Raw genomic sequence first — 19369 nt, 5'->3', positions numbered from 1 at the left:
ACCATCACTGTTAACCTGACAAACCCCAGCACAAAGCTGCCAAATATAGTTTTGAAACTAGACCCTTCAGGCTGAACCAGATCCAAACACAGAATCAAGCCCAGGACAAATTTGGTGAGTGTCAGTCAGTGTCATGAATGTCACTTTTGAGCAGAACCCATTTTATTTACAGGACTTATTCTACATTAAATATGCTGAACTGGCCACTGACACCCTTGCTCCTGTGGATGCATTTGGCTGAGGACTAATCCAATTTCCAGGATCAGAGAGCTTGTGGCTTGCAGGTATTTGAGCAGTGAGTTCCCCCCAGCTGGGCAGGTGCTGGCCCAGAGCAGGAGCAGCCCCCCTACCTCCTCCTCCAGCCAGTCGTTGTACTGCACGATGCCAGCCATCACCACATCTGCCCCCTTCATGTAGAAGGTGATTTCTCCTGAGGATTCATCCTGCAGAGACAGCACAGACACAGCACCAGCCTCAGCTGGGGCACATCTGGGGGCTCAGCACAGAGAGGGGGAATTTCAGCACAGCAGGCACAGAACTGCCCTGGGCAGGTGAAGGGCCAGGAGGAGATCCTGCTCAGCTGCAGCAGCTCCTCACAGCAATGAATGCTCTGGACAAGGAGCATCTGCTCTTTACTCAGCACCTCCACACAGACAGCCCTGACTGCTCCAGCCCTCACCTTGAAACCTGATTCCCTGAAACAACAAAACACATGCACAAAGCTCAGCAGAGGTGAAGTCACTCTGATCTACCTGCTCTGTTACACCATATGGAATAAGCAGAATTAAAGCTCATGCTTGCCACAGAAGGCTTAGATTGCTGCCTGCCTTATCTGATAAAGGAGTTTATAGGCTGCAAGCAAAGCATATTTACATCACCACAAATCAGAAAGTCCCTTCTAAGCAGGCAGATATGTAAGGAAGCCACAGCTCTGAGTATTACCAGCTAATGGAAACCCTGGCAATTTCCTCAAAAGACATAAAACAATGAGTAAGGAACAAACTGATCTGTAAACTGAGACAGCCACCAGGGATAGGATGAAAACAAACTTAAAATGCAAAACAAAAGAAGCCCAGGAAGGTCTAAAATAAACAGCTGTGAATGAAGGGGTCAAAGTACTTCAGGAATAAAAGAAATGAAGGAAAAGCAAAGTGGACACTTCTTCATTCTCTCAGCTAATATTTGGCTCAGTCTGTTCCACTGTTACAGAATCAGTGGTGGAGGTTCTTGCACATAAACAGGTTAAAAGCTCCAGGTTCTGTGGCACTGGGAAAACAGATTTTAAATCCATAGCAAAAAAAAAAAAAAAAAAAAAAAAATTGGCATAATGTAACACCTGATGTGGACACAAACTGTGAAGAAAAGAAGTGTCTTTGCTGAGGAAATTAACAAGTAGCCAAGGATAATGAAGCTCCTTGGCTGCATATTTGTGCCAAGCTCACAGAGATATTCTCAAGGAAGATGCTGATAATTAACCCAAGTGTGGTTTTCAATGTCCTGGAACATCCAGCCCTCACACAGTGATCCACATCCCACATCCCCAGAGGAAAACGGGTGTCACTCTTCCAAAACAACCAGAACCTGCTTAAATAAAACACACCACTCCTGGCAGTAGCCAAAGGTAAAGGTTTATCTATGAAATTATTTGATTAAAGAGTGTCTCACAACATCTCTGTAGGAAACTGAATAAAGAGTGCACTTCCCGTGCTGCAGAGCTGGCTTAGGAGAGTTTAGATTTTTTGTCCAATATAAATACTGTATCAGCTATCTCCTTGCATTAGTCATTTCCTCTGCCCGAGTTCAGGAGGAGGTTAGTGAGTTCTCAGCTCATGGCAAGATCACTCTATAAATCTGCACACAGATTTGCCAGTTCCATTGTTTTGGGGAAGCATCTTTTTCCACCATGGTCTGCCTCTGGCCACGGTTCAAAGGCTCCTTTCAATTCCAGATATGACAATAGCACTATCTCTGCTCCACAACAAAGATCATTCCACAGGGGCAAGGGGAAAAAAAAGGGCAAAGAAAATGAAGAATGGAAAATATTGTGGTCAAACAAACAGGCCTCCTTCAAAGAGGAAGATAAGTCAGTGCACACCATGGTGAGGAGGCTGCTGGGGTAGAACAGGATTTCTTAGAACTGAAATAATCAGGTACAGAAATGACAGTTGAGTGCAAGGAAACACTCAGATACTGCAAAAAAATCCCAAGCCAGGCAACATTTGTGGCTTGTTTTCACTATTAACTATTGCTTTATTTCCCAGCAGTTGTGTTGAAGGAGATCTTTTCCCTTTGGCTCTGCTCACTGCAGAGCTGAGTGCAGCTCCATCTCCCTCCCTGGGTGTGTTTTCCTCTGCTCTCCCTCCCCCTGTTTCTGTTTTTAAACAAGCAGCACAGTTTAGGAGATGCACTCAAAAGGTGAACACCCTCAAGCTGTGGATCAAACCAAAGGGAGTGTCTACACATACACACAGAGATGTTAATTAAAGCAAATTTTACTTGATAACTACCTATTTATAAATGCCTTTTTTTTTTTTTTTTAAATTGAAATTAAAACTCTACTTGAAGACATTATTTTGGAGTATATAGAAATGTGGCAGTCAGCACCCCTAATTCTGCACAGGGCACACAGGGGAGCTGATTTTAGTGGCTGAATGGTCACAAAATAAATACAATTCACAGAGAGGGACCAATGCTTCTTGGAAAATATTTAGTCAGGATCTAGGCCTGATGTTGCTCCCACTGACCACAAGTGGGAGTTTTGCTGGTTTTGCCTAAAATGCAAACTGCAAAATCTAAACAGAGAATTACAAACTAGAAACTTTTTTCTTTCTAGTGAGGGAGGATATAAATAATAGGTAATTTAAAAGAAATGAACTTCAAATAAAAGAAGGGAAAAGAAAAAGGAGCACTCTTACACTCATGACAAGAAAATTCCAGGGTATTCACTTGTGCTGAGCATAAAAACACAATTTAATGAAGCTCACCCTGTCCTTGATGGTTTGTCCACCTCTTAAAACTTTGATAAAAAAGCCCTGGGTACCCTCAGGTGTGCCGTGGGTGCCTCAGGGGTGCCCTGGGTGCCCAGGTGTGCCCTGTGAGCAGCCAGGTGAGCCCTGGGTGCCTCCAGGTGAGCCCTGGGTGCCCAGGTGTGCCCTGGGTGCCCTCAGGTGTGCCCTGGATGCCTCCAGGTGTGCCCTGGGTGCCCCAGGTGTGCCCAGGGTGCCCCCAGGTGACCCCTGTGAGCAGCCAGGTGTGCCCTGGGTGCCTCCAGGTGTGCCCTGGGTGCCCCAGGTGTGCCCTGGGTGCCTCCAGGTGTGCCCTGGGTGCCCAGGTGAGCCTCCCCTCCTCCCTGGCCCAGCCCTTACCCTCACGATGATGCCCATGCGCTTGCTCTCGTAGGTGAAGGGGAAGATCTGCAGGATGCTGAAGTTGAGGATGTGCCCCCCTGGGCTCCTCAGCTGCACTGAGGACTGGTCTCTGCCCACCAGGGTCAGACCCACACTCTCTGTCCACTGCACCAGGGCCACCTGGAGGAGAAGGGCAGGGGCAGGGTTATTGCCAGGCCCCTCCCGAGGGAGGGACAGCATTAACTCAGCAGTCATTAATTCAGCAATCATTAATTCAGCAGTCATTAATTCATCAGTCATTAATGGTGCTATCAAAGATCCATTGATAAGCACAGGTGCTCCTCCATGGCTCTTCCCAGATCCAGACCCTTCCTGCCAGTACTGGCAGGGTTTGGGCAGCCCAGCTCATGTCTGGTGACACTGCCCATTGTCACCTCCCTGCCTTCCACTGCACGCCAGGAATTTCCCCATGGGAAGGGTGGGCAGGGATTGGAAGTGCCCAGGGAGGGTTGGATCCCCATCCCTGGAGGTGTCCAAGGAATTGCTGGAGGTGGCACTCAGAGCTCTGGGCTGGGGACAAGGTGGGGATGGGGCACAGCTTGGATTCAATGTTCTGGGAGGGCTTTTCCAATCTAAATTATTCCATTATTTCATTCCCAAGGACAACCCTCAGCAAGGGGCAGGCATTGGAATCCTCCACCCAGCCCCAGAGGGGCCCAAACCTCCATGGGCATATCAGGGAAATCCCTTTACAAACTTTTAGCAAGAGTGATTTCCCAGCTTGCTGTCTACGAAATTAAGAATTCAAAAGGATGCATTCACCCTGGATTTATAATTTCAAAGCCAGAAACAGTAATGCAGAACATTAAAAATTCATATTAAAAAAAACCCAAACAAAACAAACTCTGTGTTATTTTCTATATGTTCATTAGTAACAGCTCATCAACAGATTTCAACAATTTTGCAGTGATCAGCAAGACAGCTGAAGGCTGGCTCAGACAATTCTTAGCAGGAAACCCTTCTCCCTAAACATTAAAAAATAAATAAAACTCTCCAACAACACCCAGAACAACCCCCAGATTGTTCAAGGTTTAACTGACTGACGTGGGCATCATTTTAATTGCAGCCTCTGTTATTTCAGCACCTACAAAACTGAATTTTCTTTCCTTCAATTCAACCAGAGCCATGCCAGAAGACCAAAACCTTTATTTTGCTTCCCTGAGAACACCCCAGAGTGCCCAGCTCAGCTGACACATCCATGTCAGGCTGAGCCTGCTGAGGTTTAACTCCAGAAGCTGCCTGGGCAGTAACAGATGGAGCAGCAGCTGACACCAGCCCATCCATCACTGGCCCCCAGAAAGGACCAGGGATCCTTTCCCTAAACACACATGAAATGCTGGAAATGCTTCACAGTGACATTTTCACAGGCACAGCAGTGCTGGGCACATGGTTGCTGTTGACTTGAAGGTTAATTATCCCTTCTGCCTTTCAGGTTCTGCCTCTGCTGCCTCAAGTGACCACAAACACCTCAGTTAAAAATGAAACTGATATTGGAAAATCACATACAAGAGATAGAAATAAAATCAGAACTTGCAAATACTTGCATTGAGTTGAGATTTTACTAATGAATTGATACAATTGGGACTAACTGAAGAAGCTCTTTGAACTCCTTTTCATCCAAAAGCTCAAAAGAGAAGCTAAACCAAACTTTTCCTTTTATAAAGTAGCTTAAATTGTCAGATTTAAAAAAAAAAGAAAAAAGTAATTGAGTTGGCTTTGCCTTGAAAGACCCTTAAGTCAATCTGAATCAATATTTGGCTTAATATTAACAAGTTTGTGCAGGCTTACTTACAAAGATTACAACAAACCAAAGGCTCTTTCAAGCTTATCTTGCTCAAAAGTTTCTTCAAGCCATCCTCAGTGCATTAAAGTGTGCAGTTAGATAATCCTCCTAGCAGCCTCCAGAGCAGGGATGGAGCTTGGCTTCCTAACACTCTGGTTAATAAATAATTATTGGGAATTATTTCCAGCATGATGCTGTGTGATGTTCAGTGTGTGCCTGTGCTGGTGAGCTCCAAGTGCCTGGGGGTACAAACCTCTGCTCCCAGCTCAGCTGTCAGAGATCTCTGCATCCCCCCTTCCCTGCCAGCCTCTCACTGCAATCCCACCAATCCTGGAAAGCAAAGCCCTGTGCAGAGGGACAAATGGATGAGCAGCAGCCAGAGGTGGCACCAGGGGACAGCCCCACCCATGGCACTGCCATGGGACAATGGGATAATGGGATAATTAATGGGATAATGGCATGCACATCCCAGCTCCACATCAGGCAGAACAGCTTTGCTCTGCCCCCTGCAAACACCTAACTCAAAACATTCTCAGCCACAGCAGAAAGATGAGAAATATTCAAGATGCAAAAGTATATTTACAACTTAGAGGAGGGAGAATTAAAAGCAGGCTTGAAACCCCTCAAGCACCTTCAAGGGAGCCCATGCTCAGGGAAATCAGTGAAGTTCCTGCCTGCATTCTGCAGCTCCAGCCAAGGCAGGCCTGATACAATCTGAGCATTTCAAAGCCCAGCACAGGATCCTCCAACTCTGCTCCCTCCGACAATTAAATTACCCAAGCCACCACTGAAGTGGATATCAACTAATAAATTTCATTCCAAAGAGACAAATTGATCCTTCTGTGCCATGAGCTCTCTGCAGGGTCCCCTTTAGGTTGCCTGGGCAGGCAGAGACCAATTGATCCTGCACCCTTTCATGTCCTGGCAGCTTGTCAGGGTTAAAGACTGTTTGCCCAGGAATCCCAGCACTCTTATCTCTGATCAGATTATATCTATTTCATTTCCCCTGCTAGTTACTGTATGGCTACAACTGACAACTGGCTCACACAGCCCCAAGGCTGTAACTGATACCTGAATAAAGATACTTCAAGACTTCTAAATGGCAGCGTGCACAGGAAACAAATTTAGGAAATCCTGCTTTCTGTTACAGGAAATGAATCCTATGCCAACTGGTAGAAATTACCCTTGCTGTTAAAGTCAAGAGAATACAAGTTTTTGTGCTCATTTCATAAAGTGACCTTCCCTGCCATGGCAATATTTTATTGATATAGGATTTCAAAGGCTGGCTTTAACAGGAGTCCAAAGCCATTCCCCTACAGGGAATGTTATTTCACAGCATTACTCCCTTCTCAAGAATTCCACTTGTGTAGCTCCTGCATTTTGTTCCATCTAGGATGACATTCTGAGCACGGCTAAATAATATTTGTATATCTAAGACCTACAGACAAGATTTCCTCAGTGCAGCAAAGCATATCTGATTTCTGAACCTGCTCTAATTCTCTACTTAAGATATCACAAGAAAGGAAAAAAGAATTTAAACAATAATCTCGGAAGGATTAGTTATCATACTATAGTAAAACAAATAAACAATATCCCCTGGGTATCTCAGACAAATTGCTGTGTAAATATTTTAAGGGCAGAATATTATAAAGAGTAAAAGTAAAAGAAAAATCACTGACTATGCTATACACCACAGTATATATGTAAATAAACAGAAATCTGTGTAAAAATATCCTGTAAGCATTGGATAAATAAAAAACTTAGATGAAGATCACAAAAATAACCATCTGGAAATCATTCAGAACTCGTTTCAGTGCAAAGGGAGTTGCTTTCTGCCTTTTCAGGGGAGAGCAACACATTTTAGAGGAGAGGAGCAGGGAAGCAAACCCTGCCCCAGCCCAGTGGTTGGTTTGAGGCAATACATGGGAGAACCCTTGAATGCACTCAAAAGGGTGATTTGATCCCACACTGTCAGTGGCATTCTCAAGGAAAGTCTCAAACTTCAGTGCTTCTCCAGCACAGAGCAAACTTCATTGTAAAAATTAATAGAAAGCAAAATGTCTTACTTCTGTTGCACTAAAAGGTGTATCCACAAAGCATAACCAATACATGAAACCACATTTCATTCCTCCTTTCATTGGCAAAGAAAAAAAACCAACACTATAATTGCATTTCCAAAATTTTGCAGGGGGTGGCAAACAGCACTTAAACTGTGAGTCCTGTATTGAACCTGATCTCTGAAATGCTCAGTAAAAGGTCAGTGAGTGTGTGCCACCTGCTCAGCCCTGGCTGCTAGCAGAACTGGCTTTGCTCTCACACCAACCTGTGCATTTCACTCCCCCCAGAATGACCCTGGGCACTGCTCTGTCCACCTGCCCGTGGGATGTGCCAGTTACAGTGATTTTACAGCTCCTCACTGTGCTGGAGGGTCACACAGCTCACAGAGATGAAGTGTGGGAGCATTCCAACCCTCTTCCACAAGCTGTCCTCCCCCAGACAAGATTAGATTGCTCATAATTTACCAAACGTGCTCAGAGGGATTCACGGTGTTGAAATGAAAAACACACCCTGGACAAAAGGTGCAGAAACAGAGGGAAAATTCTGGGATGCAGAGGCAGAGATACCAATCTGGAGCAGCTGAGAGGGCACTGATGGCCTATTCACAGCTTAGCAGAGCAATAAACACATTAAAATATCACCAGAGTGCTCCCCCTGAGTAACTGTGGGGTTTTCCAGCAGTCAGCATGCACAATGTGAGGGGCTGCCTGGGAGTGACTTTATAATGCTGGTATCCCCAAATTGTCTGTTCTGTTCTGTTGATGTTAAATATTAAATTCTGCAACTTTAAGAGTGAAAGGGGGAGAGAAAAAGTGCAAAGTTTGTTATCAGAGACAGCACTTGCTCCCCCACATCTTCACACATTTATTGTCTGTAAACAGCAAGAGAGAAAGCACTTTTGCTTTTTAGTTATTCTGGCTAGCTAAGGCAAAAAATTTCCCTGGACTGTTCTTTTCTCTTTTTCTTAAATTTGTTCAAACCTGCTGAGGACTAAAAAACCTGGGAAGAGCACTGGGAGCTCACACCTGTGGCCCAGCAGGCCTGGGCTGTGACATCTCCCAAGCCAGAGGGCTGAGAGCAGCCTGTGACCCATGGAGGGGATTCTTCTGAGACCATCATCTCTCCAAAAAAGAGTTCACCATCTCTCCAAAACAGAGTTCATCATCTCTCCAAAACAGAGTTCATCATCTCTCCAAAACAGAGTTCACCATCTCTCCAAAACAGAGTTCATCATCTCTCCAAAACAGAGTTCATCATCTCTCCAAATAATTCACCAAAATAAAGAGTATTGGACAAGGCACAACACAATGTGCTCTTACTGCAGGTGATTCACCAAAATAAGAGTTTGGGTCTAATATCATACACAAATCAAAAGTTTTGCTGTTTAGCATTATTCAATTTTTCGCTAAAATGTACTTTGTTAAATAAACCATTTTTCCCCCAAAAAAATATTTCCTCCCTGAACGAGCTGCGGGAAGAACTGCAACCCACATCCCAAAACCACACCCCATTCCAAAGTTCCCCCAAATTCCCCCAGACCAGGGGGGCTGACCTCGTCGGGGCTGGAGGCCTGGTAGACCCTGCAGGAGTCCTCGTAGTGGCGCTCGGCCTCGGCCTGGTCGGTGACGCCGTTGGACTCGTAGACGGGGGTGACGTTGTGGCACAGGGCGATGGCGCGCACGGCCTCGTGCACGCGGCTGCTCATGGTGCGCCGCACCTTGGTGGCCACCGACAGCCCCTTGCTGGCCGGCGGCTCCTGCGGCTGCTGGGGACAAGGGACAACACGACGGGCGTTCACTTCACCAAAATATGAGTATTGCACAAGGGACAACGCGACGGGCGTTCACTTCACCAAAATATGAGTATTGCACAAGGGACAACACGACGGGCGTTCACTTCACCAAAATATGAGTATTGGACAAGGGAAAACACAACGGGTGTTTACTGTGGGTGATTGACCAAAATAAAGAATATTGGACAATGGACAACACAACAGGTGTTTGCTTCACCAAAATATGAGTATTGGACAAGGGACAACACAACAGGCTCTCACTGTGGGTGATCCACCAAAACAAGAGTACTGGACAAGGGACAACACAACGGGTGTTTACTTCACCAAAATATGAGTGTTGCACAAGGGACAACACATCGGGCGTTGACTGCGGGTGATCCACCAAAACAGGAGTATTGGACAAGGGAAAACACAATGGGCGTTCACTTCACCAAAATATGAGTATTGGACAAGGGACAACACCACGGATGTTTACTGTGGGTGATTCACCAAAATAAAGAATATTGGACATGGGACAACACAACAGGCTCTCACCGTGGGTAATCTACCAAAACAAGAGTATTGGACAAGGGACAACACAACAAGCATTTACTTCACCAAAATATGAGTATTGGACAAGGGACAACACAATGGCCTCTTACTGTGGGTGATTTACCAAAATAAAGAATATTGGACAATGGACAACACAACAGACTCTCACCGTGGGTGATCTACCAAAGCAAGAGTACTGGACAATGGACAACGTAACACACTCTTACTGCAGGTGATTCACCAAAATAAAGAGTACTTGACAAGGGACAACACAACAGGTGTTTACTTCACCAAAATATGAATATTGGACAAAAGACAACACAACGCGCTCTTACTGCAGATGATTCACCAAAATAAGAGTTTGGGTCTAATATCATACTCAACTGTAACAGAAAAAAGCTGTAAAGTGACATCACTGGACTTGTAGATGGGGGTGACACTGTGGCACAGCACAATGGCCCTGACACAACGTGGGTGAATCACCAAAACAAGAGTATTGGTCTAACACCAACACTCAGCTGTGGGAGAAATAGGATTCTTGGACAGTAAATTAATATGGCTATGTAGAATTTTTTGATTATTGTTGTTGATTTATTGTTTATTTTTTAGTTTTAATTAAAACTGTTGTTTATGTGGTTATTGTTATAACCATTGGGCCTGAAGTCATGTTATGTCTGGATTGGTAATGAATTGTTGATGTTTGTGTTAATGTGTGTAACAAAATTGCTGATGTCTATTTTTTTTGTGTAACTAAATTGCTGATGACTATTTGTTGATAATGTTTTATGTCTTTGTAAATTGTCAATATTCTCAGCTGTTTGTCCCTCACCCCATCCCACACATACTTCCCACTTCTTCCATTTTAGTGGGGGTTCTCCTTAGCTTTGCTGTTTTGGTTTTTTTTATAAGTTGTTGAAAACATTTGTTTTGTATGATTGCTGATTGAGAACTCATCCAATCTGATACTGTCGAAAGGAGATAAAAGCTCTCACTGCCTCTTGGTCACTCTCAAGAAAAAAAGGGTGACACACCAACCTCAAAAGACTCAGAGAAACCACTTTTTTACTCCACAAAAAAATACTTTTTTTACTCCACAAAAGACTAGTGGTTTGGGAAGTTTAGAGTCACCTGGGCTTCATGTGCAAGAGAATATAATTGGTGAAAACACAAAACAGATGACTCGTATGGAGCTAGAAAATCTTAATTACATTCATTTATTTTTTAATACTATTTTTAGTATCAGAATGGGAGTCTTCAGATAATTGCACAATTACTAAATTATCCCAGTTGAAGAAGGGACACACAGTGATCCAGTTTCCTGCTCTGTTAACCTTTAGTGTCAAGAGGACAAAAGTTTCACTTCCAGGTCAAAGGGCCACAACATGGTAAAAATAAGAGCAAAGAATAAGAACTACAGTTTGAAATGAATCACAGCCAGCAAATGCTTCTCATTATAAGGAATCTCACTAGAAAGTTTTATAAGACATATCCATTTCCAGGGTAATTCCACATGTTATTTTCCACACTGGTGATTAGGAACCATAAAATCCTCAAATTTACTATCACTGCTCATCAGCAAACCCTGAGCTATGTGCACTCAGCCACTGCTCACACACTGGAGTAGTCAGTCACCCAAAAGTTCCTGACAAATATTTGGCAAATAATTAACCAGGAGTCAAGTTTTCTCCAGGGATTTAGTATAAAATGAAGGTAAATAAAGCTGAAGTCTGGGGGTTTGTGATTTGGGGTGTTTTTGTTTTGTTTTTTAATACAGTTCTGACATTTAAGGGTCTCAACACCAAGAGAAGAACCAAATGCTAGGAAGGAGAAATAAAAGAGATAGCTGGATATCTAAATAAAAGTTATTTTAGACCTCAGCAACAGGACACAGGCACACACTTACACTTGTATGTGATGTGAAACAACCCACAGAACACAATGAGCAATCACCACATCACTTATGCATTAAGCATCCAATGACCTCCACACTTCCCAAAAGCAGCTCACAAGCAGATCCCCACCACATTAACCCACCACCAGCCCTGAGGTGTGGAACTTGACTGGTACCTGTGTGTAAATGCTGAATATGTGGCTCTGCACCTCATCCATGGAGTCCAGCCCATAGGCCACCGTGCCCAGGTGCAGCCTCTTGAAAACCATCTCATTCTGGGTGAGAGTCCCTGGAAAAGCAGCACCATGGAGTGGGAACAGCACCCCAGGGCCCAGCACACCCTGTCCTGCTGTGCCTCCAGCACAGAGAAACCTGGCCCAGCAGCTGGACTGGTCCCTGCACAGCCCAGGCTGCAAAAACCCAATACTGACAAACCTCAGGGCTCACTCCACTGGCAACTGGGGGTGAATAAATAAGAATGGTACCAAAAAAAAATTGGAAATTACTCCAGTGGGACCAGGATTTCATGCCAGACCAAGCTTTTCATTCCAGCTCACCTTCAAAAGTGTAAGGACAGCAGCAGGCAGCATCTGCCTATATATGTATGTTATTTTAACCTGGCTTGGAAAACTAGCTCCAAAAAGTTGATTTTAATTTTATCTTAATCACAGCTTTTGCTTTAATAGCATGCTTTAAGTATTCCTTCAAGTAGCATTATATTCCTGTCCTTACTCATAGTGCATTCAGAACAAAAAAAAAAAAAAAAAAAAAAGAAGCAGAACTTTTTTTTCAAAACCTGATTAAATCATATTGTCAACGCAACAGGAAATTCATATTTCTCCCAGTCCAAAGAAATCTCACATTATCCTCTTTTCCTGGCCAAAACCACAACAAAATCCAAACAACATGCCCTGACTCAAAGCTGTATTTTGTGCAGCAATACCTGTTTTGTCTGTTAGCAAATAGGAAATCCTCCCCAGCTGCTCAGGGATGGTGCTGGAGCGAACCACAGTGCCAGGGATTTTGGAATCTCTGCGGATCACCCAGCTGTACACAATCTTCCCCATGTCCAGATTGACACGTAAACTGCACAGCAGCAAAGGGAAAAAGGGAAATAAAAAGTGTCACCAGGTAAACTTGGGGAAAAAAATCCTTGTGAAGTGCCACAGTGCAATGAAAGGACAACAAGTTCCACGGTGAATCTGAGGAGCCAAAGGAGAATTTCAGGAGAAGTTTATTCCAAGTCAGTGCTCTGGTGGTAAATGTAATTGCACTGTGATTCAAAGACAGAGGATAAATTACAGTGAGAAGAGCTAGTGTGGTTTGAGGGGAAGGTGGGACACAGTGATGGATACCAGAGAGCAGATTAAAAATGGAGCTGAAACAAATCCCAGTCCTGCACCCAAAGTTACTGATCTACTTACTAATACAGCATAATTTAGTATTAAAGTTTCATTGCCCTCTAAATACATAATACATGACATCCTGTATAAAACACCCTCCTTTTCCATTTTTTGCTCTGTTCTTATCACAGTAACCAGGTAGTCCAAACACTGAGAGAAAGGAATTTAAATGCCTAACCCACAGCCTGAGCCAGTGAATGGGTTAATAAATTGAACAAATTCAGCAGAAACAATAAAGCAATTGTTATGTTTGAGCAGTGACTTCATTTCAACTTCTGGCCTTGGTGAGCAGTGGAATGAGGAGCAGGTAAGAGCTCAGGTGTCTGAGCTGAAGGAGGGAGAGCCCAGCAGGCAGTTTTACCTGGGCAGCACTGCCAGCTGTGCCTCACCTGATGGGAATGATGTTGGAGAACAGCAGCAGGAATCTGATGATCTGCAGGTACCAACGGCCTGCAAAGTGCTGCAGGGCCACCATGACCAGGGACACCACCACCAGAGCCCCAAAGAGGATCTTGGTGAGACAGTTCACCTCCAAATCAAAGAGGCCAATCTGCAACAGCAGGAGAGAGATTTCAGGCACACAGGTGAAGATGTCAGCTCTGCAGTATTCCCAAAGTGAGCTGCCATTCCCCACCAGTCAGCTTCTCTTCTTTCAAAACACTACAAACACATTTAAATTCATAATCAATACTCTTGCCAACTTATTAAATGAGATTTCCACCCCTCAGAAGCTGAGCAGAGCATGCAGAGGTGTGAGAGGACTCATGCTGCCAAAAGCTCTGTAACCATCCCTGCACTGTCTTAGCTTTGCTACAAAGGAAGAAATGCAGCAAAAGAAGCTTTTCTGTTTTAACTGGGACTGCCTCATTATATAGAGATAAAACAATGGTTTTGGCAACTTTAAAAAAGTGAGAAGACACATGTATAAGAGGATTTAAAAATCAGGAGAAATAGGTTCTGTTAGGGTAACTATCTTAAATCACAGGATGGAAAATATGAATTATGCCTATGAGGTTGTCCCTATGGTGTATGCACAGAGCATTTGGAAGGGTTTTCTTTTAAAAAATGATAAATTTCTGACCCTTGTTATTCGTTATAAACCTGTTTTCTCACCATACCTTACTTCTTGGGTTGGAAGTGTTCATCACACTGCGCAGCTCCCTCCCCGTGTAGAGGACAACTCCCACCACAGTACCTGCACACACAAAGGTTTTTCTCCATAAGAACACTGGCCAGGGGGAAAGGATTTCCAGCAGGCTAATTTCAGCAGCAACCAGAAATTCAAAAAGCTGATATCTGCAACACAACACCTATGAAAACACAGACTGAACAGGAAACATCCTCCCAGGCAGTAATTCAGCCTCAGGTTGGATTTGATGCAGCATCAGGACTCCATCAGATGATGGGAAGAGCAGCCAGCTCTGCTCTACTTCCCCTGACCCCCTTTTGATCCATTTGTCTCTCCACACTGTAAATAAATGTTGGTAGGGATGGAGGAATTCTTGGATTTTATCCCACCTGGAATCCCACTTTGGTGCTACCTTCCACCAGATCTTCATTGTGAGTCAAAATTAAACAGCTCTGGGCTATGGTTGTTTATTGGTAAAGGTTGGTACAATCAGAGCTCAAATAATTCCAGAGCTCAAAGACAGGATTACCTTATTTTAAAATCTACAATTTGCTTTAAGTGTTCATCTAAATACTGTTCCTACCACAAAGTGAATCATACCAACTCCTACCTTCCTGTAACAGATGGAGCTGCTGGGAGCCCATCAGTGAATTTCAATGCTCTGTCCCACAGTTGCTAAAGAGCTGAGAGCATCAAAGTTCTCCATTTTCTTCTTGCAGAAATGCAATTTGGTTTAGCACCATCAATTACAGGGTTTCTATGGGTTTTCTCCTAGAGGCTTTGCAAAAATCCATGAAGAAAAAGCTATTACCAACAACAGCTTAAAAGCTGCTATTGCCCAGTGTTAGGAGTCTGTAAAAATGGAGAAAACCAACTCTAAAAAAAACACTACTGACAATACATTGCTGCTATTCCCCTGCTCTCAATAATGATCAAAGTTTGAACAAACTGCAAGTGCCTTATTTTTAAATAAGGCTGATTCAAGAGAGGTGGTTTCTAAAAATACACTGAGAAACATTCCTTTAAAGAAAACACCCCAAAAAACAACAACAAATGTCTGGAGCCAGATGGCAGGTGGTGGCAAGATCATCACAATTCAGATCAGCAGATGGCACAGCTACTCCAAATCCACTGCAAACAGTCAGAGTCAGACCCAGCCCTGCTGCAGCAGATGGAGAAAGACACATTGCTCTGCTTCATCCTACAGGGGCTGCCCCAGTGAGAAGGCACCACAACCCCACTGCTTCCACTCACTGCAGAAGAAAAATAATACCCATGTTTGCTCCTGACAGAAATAACCTACAACGTGCTGTTTGTTACTGCCACAGGAGAAATAAAATTGAGGATTGTAATTAATAAGTCAGTCAAAATGAGAGGAACTGCCAGGACTAGAAAAAGCTTGAAGACACATTGATCTGTAAAAAAGGAGTGTTTCTACTTGGTTTGTGGCCATTTCAAGCACTCAGTTGAATAAACCCTTTGAAAATATATTTGCAAATGCACTGTCAAATCTCTCCATTTGACAAGTTTAATGCCAGAACTGGACTCCAGAATTCCACTGCAGCTACTGCCCAGCAAACTCTGCAAACACCCTGGGCAGAAGAGGAATGAGGCTTTTACTTTGACAAGCAGCTGCAAGGGGCATTGATTAATCTCAGACCTTGGGAGTTTATTGTATCTATGAGTCAAAATCTGTCAAAGACTTGATTTTTTTTCCCCCTTTTTTTAAAGGGTATATAGGACAAACTCAATGGAAGCATTTACCTGGAAATCTTTCATCTCAGCTTCTGTTCCCAGAATCCATTTGACACCATTTCTGTTACAGATTAGGATGTCAATGTGCACAGCAATTAAGTGCTATTCTGCTCCTAGATGCTAAAGAAGGGCCCCAAAGGCCACTCCACTTCTTTCTCATCTAGGAATGTCCAAGAGGTAATAAGATGTCAGCTCAGCTCCCCAGAGGTGTCAGGACAAGGGGAAAACCTCATTCCAACTGCTAATTTCTCCAACTGACAGAATTATTATTCCATCACAGAAATACCTTTAAAAATTGCTAACATATTCCCTTAAAAACAATTTTACATGGGTCTCCACCTTACCTGATGCAATCACTGTGCTGGCCCACAGGGTGTTTTCTATACTTAAGCTTTCATTTACTGGAGGGTCACTGTCCTCCTACAACAGGAAAAAGAGAAAAATAAACCAACTTGTCAGTAATACAAAAGAGCAGAGGATGAGAGGAGTCCCACAGAGCTGTTTGGAGAGGGATGCTGGCTGAGCTGCCAGAGGGATTTCTGCTAGGATGGAGATTTTCCATAAACCCTGGTGAAGCTGTGGGTGATTTCAAGCCCGTGCCAGCAGACTCACCCTGGTGAAGGTCCCCACAAAGTTGTGGATGTCAATATTGGGCTCCTCTGCGTAGACGTAGGAGCGGATTTGCAGCAGGTCCTATCAAACAGACACATCTGTCAGTCCTGTCAGCAGCCACAGCTTAATAACCTACAGAGGTTTCACCAGAATACTTCACCAGGAGTTAGCATGGCTTAGAACTGATTTATCTTGATACCTCCAGCAGCCCAAGAGTCCCAGAGAAAACAGCAGAGCACCGAGGGATTTCCTGCAGCGACACCTGGAGACTCCTGGGACCTGCCAGGTGTCTGTGCCCCAGAAGAGGAGCTGCAGGCTGCAAGGGGGCTGCAGCAGCCCCAGCTGTGCAGGGGAGGCCCAGGGGCTGCAGAGGAGCTTACAGAGGCCGTGGGCAGGCGCTGGGTGCAGGTGACAGGCAGCCGCAGCTTCCAGTCCGTCTCCCCGTCCAGCTGGTCCGTGCGCAGGAAGCAGGAGCCTGGGGATGGGACAGCACTCAGGGATCCCCCTCTGCCCTGCACTCCCTGACACCTCATGGGGTGCCTTCCCTCCAGGATATGCATCTCCTTTCTCTGGAAACAGTGTCTGGTTTGCATTTGTTAATAATGGGGGGGTGATGTTCCTGCTCTAAGTTCCTTCCCTTCCACTAGGCCAGAATTCTCTGTGCTATACTTTTAAAGACACTTGAAATGTTCCCATTAATCTGTTTTCTAATCCTTCTGATCAAACATTTCCTTATCCCATATTTAGCAAAACAAGCCTGAACAGCAAGTAAATACATCTGAAATGCAACCAGATTCATTTACCCTGAACTCAACCCCTCCATTCTTTAATCAGCAAACAAAACTGGAGTGTAACATCCTAAGAACTGGTGGTCCATAAAGCTCCTTGAGTTTCCTCTCTCTAAAAATTTTACCATTATCTATTTCTTCCCCATTTCCAAAAGATAATTTTCTCCAAACAACCAGTGAAAGGTTAATGGCTATTTTGACAATTGGTTCCAGATGTTTACCATTCTTCTCCGACGTCCTCAGGAAGATCATGTCAGCAGGGACCCTCTGGTTCTGGGAGGAGAAGAAAGGCCATTATTGTGCAGCCAGCCCTGCACTCGTGTGCAGTGCCTCCCCCAGAGCAGCAGAGGCACAAAGAGGATTCCTTTGTCAGCCTGCAGCTTGGGATTCAGCTCGCTTTGAATCCTCAACTCGCTTCCCTGCAGAATTCCAAGTGCAGGATAATAACTGGTGCCAGCTCCCACTGACCAGACCCAAGGGTTAGGTTTACAAAAGGGCTGCAGAGTAATTCTAGAAGCCAGAAGAAATCTTAAACGAGTGCTGCTTTCCTTTCAAGGAGTCCCATGTTAGCAGAAAGGTTGTATCTGGAATCTGCAGCTACCCAGCCTCTTTTTGTATTGAGCATTTTCATAATAATGGTTTTAGAGGTCACAGCTGCTTGCAGAGAGAGGGTGGGAAAAACATAAAATAAGTGGGTTCAAAAAAAAATCACATTAAAAGTTGTACAAAGTGGGAAATATTCCTGTATATACCATATCCATTTGATACCTACAAATGGATCACTGGGGCTCCCAAAACTGCAGGGCTTATACCCAAAGAAACATCTGGATGCTGCATTTATTCCAGGTATTTAATCTGTGTCCAACAGTCACAGAAAGGATAGGGAATCTTTTTATCTTGCTACAGTATAAGTAAAAAATTAGGTTAGAGGTGCACACCTACAGTTGTAAAGATAATGATGTTATTGTTGAGGTGGGAGAACCCTCCAAAGTGAGTAAATATTTTAACTTGTGCTCAGCACCTGATAATCTAAGCCTATTGTAGTGTAAGTAGGAATTCAAAAGATCTCATTTTCCTTGGTCTTGCAACAACAACAAACAAACAAAAAAAAAGTGCTTTACACAGAAAGATGACTATAAAGACAAACCTTTTCCACAATGATGAGGTCACCCACTTGAATGTTAGAGCTCTTCACCTTGACAGTCCCTGCAGAGGAAAGGTGTTGGTGTTAGAGCAGAGCAGGACAAGCTTGGGGTGCTGCTCCTCCCCTCCCCTCCTTCCACTGCACTATGGGGCAAAAATGGGAAATGTTTCCACCCCAGAACTGGGCAATGCTGCTCTGTAAAGACCTCCTGAGCCCACTGCTCCCTCTGAGGGATGGGTCTCCTAAAAAGGGCTGAAATTCCCTCATGGAACAGCTCCAGACCTCAGCCCTGGCTGAGAGAGCCCCAGCCATAACTCTGAAACAACTCCTGAAACTCCTTTTTGCACTGCTTAACTCAAAAATACTTCCAGCACCAGGCAGAGGAGAGAGCAAGAACAGAAAGTTACAGCAGGGAACCATCAAATCCAGCTCCTTTTCCTCATGTGCCTGAAAATGCAAAGCCTGACTCTGAAGCCAGGCTGAAAGCACAATGGTTCATCCAAAATCCAGTAAAATCATTTCCTGCCCTGCTGCAGCTCCAGTATCTGGCTCAGCTCTGCCACCTCTCCTTTGCCTCTTGCAGGACCAGCCAAACAAGCAGAGAACAGGTCCTACAGAAATCATGTAAATATTTATTCCTCTGCAGCTGTCAAACATTTCCCAGTTGCTTTAAAACAGGGGATTAATTTAACAATTGGCTAGTAATTTCAAATCATTAGCCAGCCCTAGATTTGGCTTCTCAGACTAACTAGTGATTTATAATCAGTTAATTTGAACCCTGCCTCGATGTGTCTGTTCTATTTCAACAAAAGCCTCTTTAATCTGCTGTGATTTGAGTGGAAGTGGGGGAGGCACGTGGAGCTCACCCTGGCATGGACAACACCCCTACTGTACCTCAAAATTCAGGGGCTAACTGGCCAGATAGCAGCTCAGGGGGAAAGCAGGAGGGGGAAGGGAGGGGGAATAGAAATTAGCACAAAGCACAAAGGTCACTGGGATTTTACTACTGGCAGTCCCTTCATTAGCATCCCTCTCAGGATATGCTTCAGTGTTTCTGCTCCAAATTAACAATGAAA

The 19369-nt window shown here is 44.3% G+C and overlaps 1 protein-coding gene and 1 long non-coding RNA gene across 2 annotated transcripts in view; one reads left to right on the top strand and one right to left on the bottom strand.

Moving 5' to 3' along the window:
* The window catches only part of LOC306809855, a 639653-nt gene that overhangs the window by 411677 nt on the left and 208607 nt on the right, over nt 1-19369 (top strand). The window lies entirely within an intron of this gene.
* ATP9A (ATPase phospholipid transporting 9A (putative)) overlaps nt 1-19369 on the bottom strand; it is a 50005-nt gene that overhangs the window by 18022 nt on the left and 12614 nt on the right. The window contains exons 5-16 of the mRNA XM_079321729.1: nt 18297-18355; nt 17371-17422; nt 16742-16836; nt 16362-16442; nt 16094-16169; nt 13984-14060; nt 13255-13415; nt 12406-12548; nt 11639-11751; nt 8801-9013; nt 3366-3527; nt 351-443 (exon numbers count right to left, since the gene is read on the bottom strand). Of these exons, the coding sequence (XP_079177855.1) occupies nt 351-443; nt 3366-3527; nt 8801-9013; nt 11639-11751; nt 12406-12548; nt 13255-13415; nt 13984-14060; nt 16094-16169; nt 16362-16442; nt 16742-16836; nt 17371-17422; nt 18297-18355 (1325 nt within the window). The remainder of the gene's footprint in view (nt 1-350; nt 444-3365; nt 3528-8800; nt 9014-11638; nt 11752-12405; nt 12549-13254; nt 13416-13983; nt 14061-16093; nt 16170-16361; nt 16443-16741; nt 16837-17370; nt 17423-18296; nt 18356-19369) is intronic.

Source organism: Erithacus rubecula (assembly GCF_903797595.1).
Source record: "Erithacus rubecula genome assembly, chromosome: 18".
NCBI classification, from domain to species: Eukaryota; Metazoa; Chordata; class Aves; order Passeriformes; family Muscicapidae; genus Erithacus; species Erithacus rubecula.
This window is presented reverse-complemented; position numbering and strand designations above follow the sequence as displayed.